Source organism: Caloenas nicobarica, chromosome 2, assembly GCF_036013445.1.
Source record: "Caloenas nicobarica isolate bCalNic1 chromosome 2, bCalNic1.hap1, whole genome shotgun sequence".
In the NCBI taxonomy this organism is placed as follows: domain Eukaryota; kingdom Metazoa; phylum Chordata; class Aves; order Columbiformes; family Columbidae; genus Caloenas; species Caloenas nicobarica.
This window is the reverse complement of record NC_088246.1, coordinates 24,725,218-24,738,839: the sequence shown is the minus strand read 5'-3', so window position 1 is coordinate 24,738,839 and position 13,622 is coordinate 24,725,218. Positions and strand designations below refer to the sequence as shown.

At 39.1% G+C, this 13,622-nt stretch overlaps 1 protein-coding gene across 2 annotated transcripts in view; it reads right to left on the bottom strand.

Annotated features, from left to right (window-relative positions):
• Positions 1-13,622, bottom strand: part of CDK14 (cyclin dependent kinase 14) — a 324,587-nt gene that overhangs the window by 222,934 nt on the left and 88,031 nt on the right. For both annotated transcript variants that reach the window (XM_065629053.1, XM_065629055.1), the window contains one exon: positions 5,891-5,985. In XM_065629053.1, coding sequence (XP_065485125.1) covers positions 5,891-5,985 — 95 coding nt within the window. The remainder of the gene's footprint in view (positions 1-5,890; positions 5,986-13,622) is intronic.

Here is a 13,622-nt window from a genome sequence, read left to right as displayed (position 1 = left end):
AACCATGGCAAGTTCTTCAGGACGTTCAAAGCCTATGGAACTTGCAATAGATTGCACATAAAACAAAATAAAAGGCAATGAAAGAGTCATGGAGGTTTCATAAAAGTAAATGCCTTTGATGGATATGAACATAAAATGATCTGACTACCTGAAAAAATACCTTTCATCTTTGGGTACATGTTGGAATCACCTTGAACAGACACACACACACAAAAAACAGATTTCAAACAGAAACAGGTAAGATACCTTGATTGAAGAACTACTCTACACCTCTGCAGCCTTCAAGCTCTCCTTGACGGCATCAGCTTCTACTGTGTTCTGCTCAGTATTCTACCAGCTTCTCATTTTAATAGATAAAAGGGATAGGGACCAGAACTGGGACAAGCATTTTATTAGGGGTAAATCGAAATGATGTAATTTTGTGACTGGGAAATGAGGCAAAAATACGTTGACTGAGCTCTCTCTTACAAATACTACACGTTTTTGCAATACTGTGAGCACATGCAACTTAGTAGTGGTGCCAAAAAAAGTAAAGGTACTCTAGAAGTCACATGGACAAGCAAGAAGCAGGACAGGAGCAGTGGAGATACCATTGGCTTGCCTCTCAAAATACAGACGCATGCTGTGCAAGCAGCAGTCACAGATCACATCGCTTTAACCAAGGTAATCTTTTCTAATTCTTTGCCTTGAAGGGCAATTGAACACTGTGGGAGGAGAGGACGGAAACCCTGCCAACTTGTACTGTTGCCAAAAGCACAGGTTTTTCCCTTAAGTGCAATATGCAGAGCTCCCAGGCCTCTGCACTGCTGCATAAGGGGCTCTGGTTGGCAGCAGCTCCCCTGTGCCATCACCAGCTTCGTCTCCAGACTCTTGTAACTCACATCAACATTTATGTGCCACAGATCATGCCAGATGCTGTTGCTGTACATTCAGGTAAATTTATAATCAAGCTCAAGAGGGAGAAGGTCAATGGCAGCGGGAAGATATGTGTGTTGATACAGCCAGACAGCACTTTTTCAGCTCAACCGCACAATGAAATGGATACAGGAATTCAAAAGGCACCTATTGTATGACAAATGTTCCAGGTGTTAGCCAAACGCAGAGTAAATGGAACTTGCATCATTTTTTACAGCGTTATCGGTATATTACTAGGCCGTCTTCAAAATTTTACACTGAAAAAAAAAAAGCAGAAATCACTTCAAAGTGATCTGATTTTCATGCAGTAAACAGCCTCTTGGGATTTTATACAACAAAGTAACACATGAGAATCCAGGCTGAACAAAAGTAGAAAATGAACATGCCAAGATGAGTTTCATTACTCACGCCTGATATGCAACACGTGAAATCAAATAGATTTGCCTATTGATGCAACCGTCAGCCATAAACAAATGGCAGCTTGGCTATTTCTCCAATAAACAAAAAAGCCCAGCCTAAGAGAATACTGCATTGCTTTCCTCAATAACACAGTCCCGTTCACTCTTCTGCTTCCTTACCCCAGGGAATCATTTTTATCTGACTACAAAAAGAGAAATCCATCATTCAGTAAGAGGAATTAACCCACTTCATTTCACTTTCCTGAGATACTGCTGCAAATACTCTAATAGACAGAAAAGTTTGATAGGAAGTCAAGGGCTTGGTACCACTGACTGTGCTCCAAGTTGGAATAAGCCAGGCTTGGCCTGAAAGCATGTTACTGCACACATTATTTTAAATTTTAGGAAAGGAATGGCTAATTTTGTGTCTTTGGAGGCAGGTATGTGTTTTTTAGTCTTTCCAAATAGAAAGATAAGATCACAAATTTTTCATTCTATCACTATGATTGGCAGAGGAAATAATTTCAAAAGCTGAAATATATCTCAGGAAATGCACTAAGAAACCTCAAACACCACTACTTGCCACATGCAGCTGATGATAAATATTAAGCATAATAATTCTGAATACAAAGCATCATTCAAAACAGATTAGTCTGACCTTTAATTCTCCATCTTCAACTACAGTTAAGGACACATCTCAGAAATATTTTGGCAAAATGAGAAAGCCAAGCATTAGAGTTGATTAAGAATTAGGGATTCTTAAAGATTTTTATCTAAATGCACTTGTGCAAGTATTACCAGCTTTTCCAAATACACATCATGTCTACATTCTGTGGTGTGCCATGAGGGCTTAATCCTTCAGCAGCCAAAACTGGGCACATGTCAAAACAAACAGCCCTCTTTCGACCTGTTTTGCTCATTTTAGTTCCCTCTGAGCCTGTAGCCAGGGGAACACAGTGATGCATATCACAGTCTCATCCTATGTACCTACATCAGGTGCTAGAAAAAACTTCCTGTATCTATTCCTCTGTCATTTTAGATAAAGCTATAAATAGTCAGAGCCAACCTGCCAGAAAAGCAGCAGCATAGTTAGGCTGCCCTGGAATGGCTGGAGCCAGTGCTGGCCCATCCATTCCCCACTCCCTGTCCATCTATCTTCCCCAATACTATGTTGTTGCAGTGATGGTCTTTCTTCTTTGGGGATATCATCCAGGCCAGAGGTTCCTCAGTTTCTCATGGGGACAGAAGAAGTAACAGGGCCACATTATCTCAACCAACAACTCCTTTTGAACTAGCAGACAGCCCCTGTAGTGTTCCCCCTGTTCTTAAGGAACAACCTCCTCCTGTTATGTAGTTCAGCTGTTTCTCTAGTTCAAGAATATGAAGTCTGGACTGGGCAAGTTGAATCTGGGTGGTGCTGTGTCATATGGGAATTATTTAATTCTCGGCTAGGAAAAAAAAAGCCAAACAAATGCCTCACCTCTGTGCCTGGGAAAATTATGGAACAGATCTTCCTAGAAGCTATGCTAAGGCACATGGAGGACAGGGAGGTGATTTGGGACAGCCAGCATGGTTTTATCAAGGGCAAGTCCTGCCTGACCAACCTAGTGGCCTTCTATGATGGAGTGACTACATCAGTGGATACAGGAAGAGCTGGGGATATTGTCTGCCTGGACTTCGACATGGTCCTTTGACGTGGTTCCTGACAACATCCTTCTCTAAATTGGAGAGATATGAATTTGATAGATGGACTGTTCTGTGGATAAGGAATTGGTTGGATGATCACATCCAGAGAATAGTGGTCAATGGCTCAACATCTGGATGAAGAGCAGTGGTAAGTGGTGTCCCTCAGGAGTCTGTACTAGGACCAGTATTTTTTAATATCTTCATCACGGACATAGACAGTGGGATTGAGTGCATCCTCAGCAAGTTTGCAGATGACTCCAAGCTGAGTGGTGCAGTTGACACACCTGAAGTATGGAATGCCATCCAGAGGGACCTGGACAAGCTTGAGAAGTGGGCTCATGCAAACCTCATGAGGTTCAACAAGTCCAAGTGCAAGGTGTTGCACCCGGGTTGGAGCAACCGATGGTACTACTAGAAGCTGAGAGATGAAGGGATTGACAGCAGCCCTCCAGAGAAGGACTTGGGGGTACTGGTGCATGAAAAGCTGAACATGAGGCAGCAATGTGTGTTTGCAGCCCAGAAAGCCGACCCATATCTTCGGCTGCATTGAAAGGGCTGTGGCCAGCAGGTCAAGGGAGGTGATTCTATCCCTTTACTCCACTCTGGTGAGACCCCACCTGGAGTCCTGCATCCAGCTCTGTGGTCCTCAGCACAGGAAAGACATGGACCTGTTGGAGAGGGTCCAGAGGAGGCCACAAAAATCATCAGAGGGCTGGAACACCTCTCCTATGAGGACAGGCTGAAAGAGTTGGGGTTGTTCAGCCTGAAGAAGAGAAGGCTCCAGGGAGATCTTATTGCCAACTTTCAGTACTTTTGGGGCCTATAAGAAAGACGGGGACAGGCTTTTTGCAGGGCCTGTTATGATAGAATAAGGGGTAATGGTTTTAAACTAAGAAAGGGTAGATTTAGACTAGATATAAGGAAGAAATTTTTTACAATGAGGGTGGTGAAGCACTGGCACAGGTTGCCCAGAGAGGTGGTAGGTGCCCCATCCCTGGAAACGTTCAGGGCCAGGCTGAACGAGGCTCTGAGCAACCTGATCTAGTTGAAGATGTCCCTGCTTATTGCGGGGGAGGGGGGTGGACTAAATAACCTTTGAAGGTCCCTTCCAACCCAAACTATTCTACGATTCTATGAAAATTAAGAAGGCAAAGGAATATTACTATAACATCAAGAATATTACTATAACATTAGGAATATTCTCTATGTTTGCATTCTTATCCACATCCTAATTGCACACACTTTTTTCAAAATTCATTTTAAAGACATTGCAAAAGATATTACAAAGCAGCAGAATAAAGTTATATATAATTGTTACAATTCACCCTTCTGTAGAGCTTGCTATTCATAATGGATAATGTAGAGCCCAGTAATTTCAATTTATTATTCAACTACCATTAAAATCATTGAACTATTTCTTACAGATCTGCAGTCAGCTCTACTAAAACAAACTAATATTTCTAATTGATCTATGTTTCATAACGCATTCACAAATCACCACTGAATGAAATAGCTGCAAGCAAGTGCTTTGCTTTGTTTTTAACTTTCAGACTGTTCCACTGATTGACAGGACATGTAGTAGCCCTGTTGGCTTAGTTCAGTCTTACAAAAAGCCAAGGTATATGGGGTAACTGTCACCGAATACGTGCTGTGATTTTTAAAGGGTTTTAGTAATAAGGCACAAGCTGAAATCTATATGGTTTTCTCACATTACGTAGACCCCAATAAAAAGCTTACGTATGTATAATGTCTGAAACTTATGGTGATGTGTAACTGAACCATTAACAATACAACATAACTGCATTTTCTTGAAGAAAGCTGCCAGTGAAAGACGATACATGCATGGGCATGGCAGATGTGTAAATACTTCTTTTACATTTAGAACATGTTTCTATTCATATCAGCTGCCATTACGCTCATCAGTCTCAAAGCTACTGAGGGATGAGGACCCCACTCATCCTGATTTATTACAAATACTCAGTGAAATAAATATTTTTCAGTACCTACCTAACACAATGACCGTGTAAAATGTTAACATGTATTTCCTTGTTTCAGTAGTCATTCTGTCTCATAACTGCCATTATGTTCTTTCTGTTGGGAATGGTAAGTTGCCTCAACTATCATTCACAAGACAATGTTTTTAAATAAAGATATTGCATATAGCCAATCCCTCTCTCAGAACTGCTTTATTATTATTATTGAAAATTTGAATATGAAAACTTCATTAAAAATAGGAACTTGCAAAAGACCTTCTGCTTGACAAAAGATAACTCTCAAGTGAAGCACTAGCTCAAGAAATATATTTTAAGTGTGTTTACTGAGTTGCTTTATACAATAGAGAGGCACTTAGGGCATTGGAGATAAAAAAGTTGCAACAAATAACATTAAATTTGCTGGGAAAAAAATTGACTTGTATACCGTAGATGATTTTGAGCTGGAGTAGTTGCAACGATTGTAAACTCACTCTTGTAAACAAACCAAACCTCCAGTAGTCCAAAATTCCATTCATTCCCTTCATGTTATTTTATTCAAGCTTTTTAATAATGACAAACAAAACACTAACAACTTATTGCATATATTCAGCATTGCTCTCAGAACATCAGAAAAATCTACTTGACAATATATTGTGCTTTTAACCCTAAAAATTAATTTGTTATGGATATTAAGAAAGTAGTGTAACATTAAAATGCAAACAAAATATCAGATTAACAAGATGCGAAGGTAATATGTTACCTATGTGACACAGTCTCAGCCTCTTTCAGTAGACCACCTGGCAGTCAGTAGCACCATGCATTCATTCATCATGATCTTTATATAAGGGTTGCAACAACAGTTAATACTTTCTGCTTACCTTCATTTATACACAAAATTAAATTTAAAAAATCACTTACTTGCTTTTTCCTTTGTATACTGTTGCATAGGACCCTTCTCCAAGTTTTTCCAGTTTTTCGTATGAGTCTGCTTTTCCAAATTTAGGGCTTGTAGGCTAGACAAAACAAAAAAATATGGCCTTTCAGCATGTATTGCACCCACACAAAATCAACTGCTTTGATTCAGCCTTTAGAGACCAAATGTCATCATCAAAACTCATAAACTTGCATGTTTTCAGCAGCCAACAATAAAAAAAAATAATTAATAGCAGAGCTAATGAAACAATATAATAGGCTGCTCAAATAAAACATCATTCAACACCCCAGATGGTGGTTGCTGATGTCAACCATACACTTACATCCCTGGAACTATCAAAAGGATTTTGTTCTTAATCAAAGAGACTTTTATTTTTCACATATAACACTTCATACGGGGAAAAAGATCGTTAACGACTAAGCCATCTTATCTTTGTTAAGAGATCTAAGCAACAATCTTAATCTGCCCTACAAATTCAGTTTAAAAGAGTTGCTTTTTTTTTTTTTTAGACTAAAGCCCATCCAGAAACATTGCTCTAAGTAGTTAATGTCTCGTACATCAAACATTGTTCAGATAGTGGTCAAAATACTACAGTAAAGCATCAACAATGAGAGTATCTTGATTCTGAATTATGTTTACAATCTTCAGATTATGGATATAATCACACTATGCTTTTAGTAGCAAGTATATGCAGCATAGTTGAATGATAGCCTTAATATCTGCTGCCTAAGTGAGGGGTCTAAAACTGCACCAACCAAATAAGTGATTCTTGCTCAAAGGGCCAGGTAGCTCAGCTGGCCTTTGTGGTGGACTGGTACTGTACTCACTTTTACACAGCCCTGGGAGAGAACACCACAACACTGCAAAAACAGGAATTCACCTGACATGAAAACTTTCCTGTTTAGTTCTCAGAAAATGTTTGAGTTTTCTGAAGGCATCGTACTTTCCCAAATTTCCCCATTTTCCAGATGTCTAGAAGGAAAGAGCCTTTCATTTTCCCCCCAAAAAACAGAAGAACACTGCAAAAAACTGACCTGCAGCTGCCCTCAGAGTTATCTGCATATATTTTAGAATGATGTCTAAAATGTCCTCAGATGTCCTGTCCCTAAACCAATCAAAGTGCAGAAATTTCTACAGAGCAGAAATTGTGGAGGGTCAGCACTGATGCTCAGATTACATACAGTGACTGATTTGTTAGTACGCTTGTTATAACACTATAAAGAAAAGCAGCCAGGCAAATCTAGCATGTCTAGGGTTGAATTCAACTGGGAGACTCTCAAGCAGCTGCTTGAGAGTGTGTACACACACATTTAGGATCTTACGCCTGATTTACAAAAAGTACTGCAGTTTCAGTTTTTTGAAAGGAAACAAACATTACAGCACAGGACACACCTGTGTATAAAGTCCTTTAAAACCAGGGTCAAAAGTTTTAAATCAACTGAGCCTAAAAATTACTTCTATTTAAACAGACAAGAACATCCCAGGTAAGATGACTTGGTACCTCATACCTCTCCACTACACTCAATTAACTATTAGCCAGAAAATACAAAAATTCTCTTACTCAACTATTCTACATTTGTCATAAGCCAAAATTCTGGCATTTTGGCATATATATACCTTTTTTAGACTAACATCCCAGCTTTCTATTGAATAGTAGCAGGATACACACAGGTATGTTTGCAAAATTGAGCCCTTTCATCTCCTTCTAATACCCAGAACAACCATTATTTTGCTATTCAATTCCAAAGTACTAATAGACTGATGAAAATCTGCTATATGGGAACTCTCAGATTTTTTCCTGTTAGGTTGTTTGGAACAATTCATTATGGATAAGGCAGTAACATTCTCAGTTCCCAATCTGTGCTTGAAAAATTCATTCTAGCTGGTTAGAAACAAATTTTTTATTTTTTTAATCACCATTTCATTACAGATGTCACTAATAGAAGTGAATAAAATATTTATTCAAGTAACCTCATTTGAGTATCCAATTATGGACTAATGCAACATTACGAAACTATAGAAAAGAAGTGGTTATGTTTTTAAGTTTCTCCTATATAATGAAGAGGGCTGGCAAAGTATTTCCCAAATGGCAGGCTGCAGTGAACACACAGTGAGTAGCTTTGTTTGGAGTGGAAATGCTGCCCTAGTTAACAGTGAATAGTTCACTGTTGGTTTCATCATAGCAAGGAAGAAAAAAGACAGAGTTTATACATGTGTTTCACATCCATTCCTATTTTCACACTGAGATTTGCTTTTATTTTATATTACTGGAAACCATAACGTAAAGGTCACAACAGCTTGTAATGCCTTAAGATCTTGATAGGAAACAGGATACCTTTAATCCATTACCACACAGTAGATCATCTACAGTAATTATTCCTGCAACCTCAAGCTCATTTCTCTGTAGCCCAGCTGCCAGAAGCACAGGTTGAAGGTCTGGTCTGTTCACTCATTCTCCTCCTGGAAGCTGCTGCATCCTCACCAAGAACAGGCAAAACACGAAAAGCTGGTGTCGGCAGGGTGGGGAGGAGAGCTCAACCTGATGGTGCTGAAGATGTGACACTTTCCACTATCTTGTCCTCGGGGGCAACGCCATGCAGTGCCCAGGGCTCAGCTCTGGAGCAGCAAAACTGACCTGCCACCCTCCCCAAGCAGCCCAGACCACTTATCCAGTTCCTGCTCATGCTGGGCAAGAGCAGACCAGAAAGAACCAGAAACCCAACCCATCAGCCACCCATGTGCAGTACACCCTGTGGCCGATGCTCTCCTCTTTCCAGGATACAGCATCTCTGTGGTGGAACTCAGCTCTCATCCACCTGGATCACCAGATGAGACTGCCCATGTTGTCACACTATTAGACCTCCCTTTGTGGAAATACACATTATTGTTCCTTCAACTGTCATCTTTAAAAACTTCCAGTTTTTGAAGGTGTCTGGTGTAGAAAAGCACTTCGGAGCATTTTACCCCCAAAAATTTAAATAAATTCTGAGGCAGCAGAAGACTTTGCAAACTCATTTGCGTGGCATTTCTTAATAAAACACCAAGACAGATCTTGCTCAGCACATGCAGTTACTTTAGTAAATGAAGGGACAAATTTACCATTCCTCCAGCATTTTCTGATTTTTTTTTTTAAAACGAAGCCTCATACATTAATTCAAACCTACAATTACAAATTGCTTACAAAGGTAGAAATTTCAGATACTGCTTACCTTTTCTTTTATTTCTGGACTATAAAGGAGGTGAAGACCAACTGAGACAATGCAAAGACACGAAAATTTCCAAAACTTCCATTTTAAGCTTCAAAGGATATAAATAAAAGACTATGGAAGGGATCTAAATAATTAGAAGTTCCATATGACTGCTGAAAATTATAACCATTTCAGCCTGATTTACTTTGTTATTGCACTCCTCTTTCCATAAAGTTATTTTTTTCAGATTCATGGCCATGAATTTTGTTATTCAGATTTCTCCACATTATGTTATCGTTTTCAACCATTTCTGTTAAAAACATGTGCCTTGACTAAAATACACGTAGCGAGTGAGATGTATAGATGTACTCTGCTTGCATCAACCACTCACTGACATACTTCACAAGCAGCAGACTCACAAACAGTTCCGCTATATTTTAGAAAGCTGGTGCAACCTTCCAATTTGACCCAGACAAGATTTCGCAACAGAATAGAGTATTAACTTTATCCTAATGTCAGCTAATTTTGGCTGAATGAAGACATTTTGACAGATGTTTGTTCAAAGCTACTTTTTGAAGACCTGACATTACAATATTTCTACCACTATTAATTTTCCTTTCTTCTTACTCCTCCTTGCTGTGTTTTAATCCTCTAAAACACCAACATAGAATCATAAAATCATTTAGGTTGGAAAACACCTTTAAGATCACCCAGTCCAATCATTAACACTGCCAGGTCCACCCCTAAACCATGTCCCTAAGAACCTCATCTACGTGTCTTTTAAACACCTCCAAGGATGGTGATTCCACCACTAACCTGGGCAGCCTGTTCCAATGCCTGACAACCCTTTCTGTGAAGAAGCTTTTCCCGATATCCAATCTAAACCTTCCCTGGCACAACTTTAGGTTGTTTCCTCTTGTCCTTTCCCTTGCTACTTGGGAGAAGAGACCAACCCCCTCCACGCTACAACTTCCTTTCAGGTACTTGTAGAGAGTGATAAGGTCTCCCCTCAGCCTCCTTTTCTCCAGGCTGAACAGCCCCAGTTCCCTCAGCCGCTCCTCATCAGACTTGTGCTCCAGACCCCTCACCAGCTTCATTGCCCTCCTCTGAACTCTCTCCAGCACCTCAAGGTCTTTCTTGTACCAAGGGCCCCAAAACCGAACATAGGATTTGAGGTGGGGCCTTGCCAGTGCTGAGTACAGGGGAACAATCACTTCCCCAGTCCTGCTGGTCACACTATTTCTGATATGTTCAGGATGTTATTGACCATCTTGGCCACCTGAGCACACTGCTGGCTCATATTCAGCTGGCTCTTGACTGAAACATGTCATGACATAATGTGACTGTGATAAAAGTACAATATTTGCCATGTCTGAAAACTGGTTATTTACTGAATATGTTAATTTTTTGTTTAGTTAATTAAAGCCTTCAAATCTTTTCTAGGAAAATTTCATCATTATTTGTTGGATACAAGCCAAAGGCAGATCTCAGTGGGACTACTTAGGTGTAAAGAAGCCCATTGTTCAACGTTAGAGTCTTGTATTTGCTACAAAAAAATGAACTTTCAAGGCTAAGAAAAAAATAAAACACAGGTGCATGTGTGACTGAGACTGAACTATTTAATGGGCAAAAAGTTAAATAGACAGTAAACAACCAGTCAGCAAGAAATTGATACTACTGGAAAATCACTGGAAAGTGAATTTTCATGCTAGGGAGAAATATTCTGGAGAACTCAAACAGGAAAGACAGATAAATAACTAAGACAGAAGGGAGTAAAGGCCCTCGTGCCTCTGAAGAACTGAGCATAATCCCAAACCACCGTGAAAGTCAGCACAGGTTGTAGTGGATCATGTTATCCCCAAGATGACACTGGCAACTGGCATGTAGAACGGTGCATGTTCCCTTCAGGAAACCCACTGGGAGTTTCACTTGTTTGCCTTCATGCCTCACTTTCTTTGAAAATAGTATATCTACTAAGGTAGTTTTCTTATTAGCCTACATTTTTTCCAGTGCAAAGCTAGTCTAAGAACACCACTGAGCATGGGGAGTAAGCATCTTTAGCAGCACGGCTTACAGTAACAAAGATTAGATTTTTTTTTCCCCCTCTTGTTAAGGAAATACAGATCATAGTAACAAGGATAGAAAGAGTATGCCAAAATGGTGAATACAGAAATAGAAGAAGCTAGTATTTCAAACTGACATGAGAGTATTAAAAATAACAGAGAGAAAAAAAGAAATGAGAAGAAACTGGCTCTTCTGACCCGGTCATTTCAAATAGCCATTTTATAGAAACAGACTGCAGAAGGGACAACAGGTTTAATCCAAGATCTTGCACTAGGAGTCCTTGCACTACCTTGCCACGTGAATATTTCTCTTTCTTGGAAATTTTCAAAACCCATGTAGTAAAGAAAGCCTTAATGGAAAATTACACTGAAAATCACCTGACTATTCTTATAGAAGCTGTGTGGGTTATGTTCTCATGCATTTTTCATAACTGCAAAACAGCTTGTGAATGTCACACTTAACTGGCACACTCCTGAGCCTAAGTTTTAAATAGCTTTTTTTTTTTTTTCTTTTTCTGAAACTGCCGGATATTAAACTTCAATATAAAACTATCCTCAAGGGGAAAACACTATGTTCACAGTATCACTGTAAATTATTGAAAATCAAAACTGAAGATCTGTTTTGTTATATGCCTCCAAAGAAATAAATTCATTACTAGAAAAACTTGAAAGTAAAACATAAGCCAAGAGGCTTAAGTGAGATTAAATCACAAGAATGGAAGATATTGGGGTTTTTTAACCAATGTATATTTTGTCTTCTTTGACACAACAGTAAAGCTTCTTTTACAAAACCATATGCAAGTTTCACAGTAATTAGCTCCCATTCTTAAGGTTTTATCCTATGTACAATAACAGATCAGTTTGATCACACTTTTTTATTTCTTTTTTAAACCTTGCAAGTTGGACTGTTTTCTAGGGTGATGTTCAAGAGAAACAAAGATGTTCAACAATCCAAACTGAGTATTAATCCGAGCTGTACCACTGTTTGATCCTGTCCTGTTGCTGGCATCTTTCTAACCTTATAACATGCAGCCCTAAATTAACAGCAACCTGAGCAAGAAGTACCATAGAGCTCTTTGTTAAAGGGCTGGGTGTCATGTTTATAGCTGTTCACTTGTTCTCCAGGCTATTAAAGCACAGGAACTGGACCAACTGTCACAGTTTATCTCCAGGTTAACGACTATTAAAGCTACCCTTGTGCCAGAACAGAAAAATCCACTCTCTGCACTGAACTCTGAAATTATCTTGCCTCAATAGAAAGTATCAACCAGGAAAGATGCAGCTACCTTAGTAATTAACAGGATCCTAAACCTGGGGAAGGTTGCATATACCTGAAGAGGAAGACAGGCAAAAACAACACTCCGAGCATTCAGGCAGACAGAAATGATGCCTACCTTTTAGACAAAAATCTGACTTTAGTGTCTGCTTTAAAATTAGATTTCTTATGCAACTGATTTAGATGTTAATAGGATCAGTTCATGCAGGACTGAAAATTAATAGAGGTTATAGAAACAGAGGAGAAGCTGCACTCCCAAAACCAGGCCAGAGACAATGTAGTAATCCATCACTTATTGAATAAGTTTTATCCGAATGTTTACATTAATTTCATAATATATTTAGGTGAGTTGGTAGAAGATTAGCATTTTGCTGCATTTAGTTTTTGAAAAGTAACTTAAAGGTAGTACATACACCTTAGCATAACATTTGATTTCATTGCCATGGGTCTTAAGTCACTCAAAGAGAACAAACTGATGTGTATTACTAAGTAACTAAATCTTGACCAGATGGTTAGATTATAAAACTTGCAATATTCTATTTACATACTGTGCAAAACTACTATTTTAGTGTATAAATGTATACACTGAATACAACAGAACTTCACCTTGCGCTGGGGAAAAATAAATAAGGCCACATGACTAAAGGGCGCGGATCTCAAATAAAACTTTCATAGAATTAGAGTCAAACCAACTGCCAAAGTCAGTGTTATTTTGGGAAGAATGGGATGTGTTTGTTTTTAAGTTGTGAGGTATTGGTTTGGGGTTTTTTTTTGTTTGAGTTTGTTTGTTTGTTTGTTTGGGGAAGGGTGTTTGTTCTTTGGTTTGGTTTGGGGTTTGAGGGAGTTTTTTCTCCAGTTTATTTTGTAGTTTTGACATTTCTTCAGTTAGGGAGAAAAGAAAAGCAAGTTTCTTCCCTTGATAGGCAAAAGACTCAGCAAAAGATTTTTATGAAGATAGACATAGACAGATAGACAAGTACACACAACTGTAGCTACATGTATATAATATAAATACACGTGCATATATTGTGTTGGGCTGGATCAAAGGTTTGCCAAGCCAAGTTCCCTTCTTCTAACAGTGGCTGACAGGTGATACCCAGGAAGGCAAACACCTCCTTCACTACCTCCAAGGTCAATATTATCTATTATTCTGATGTGATAAAAGGATAAGCTTGTTCTGCTGGAAATT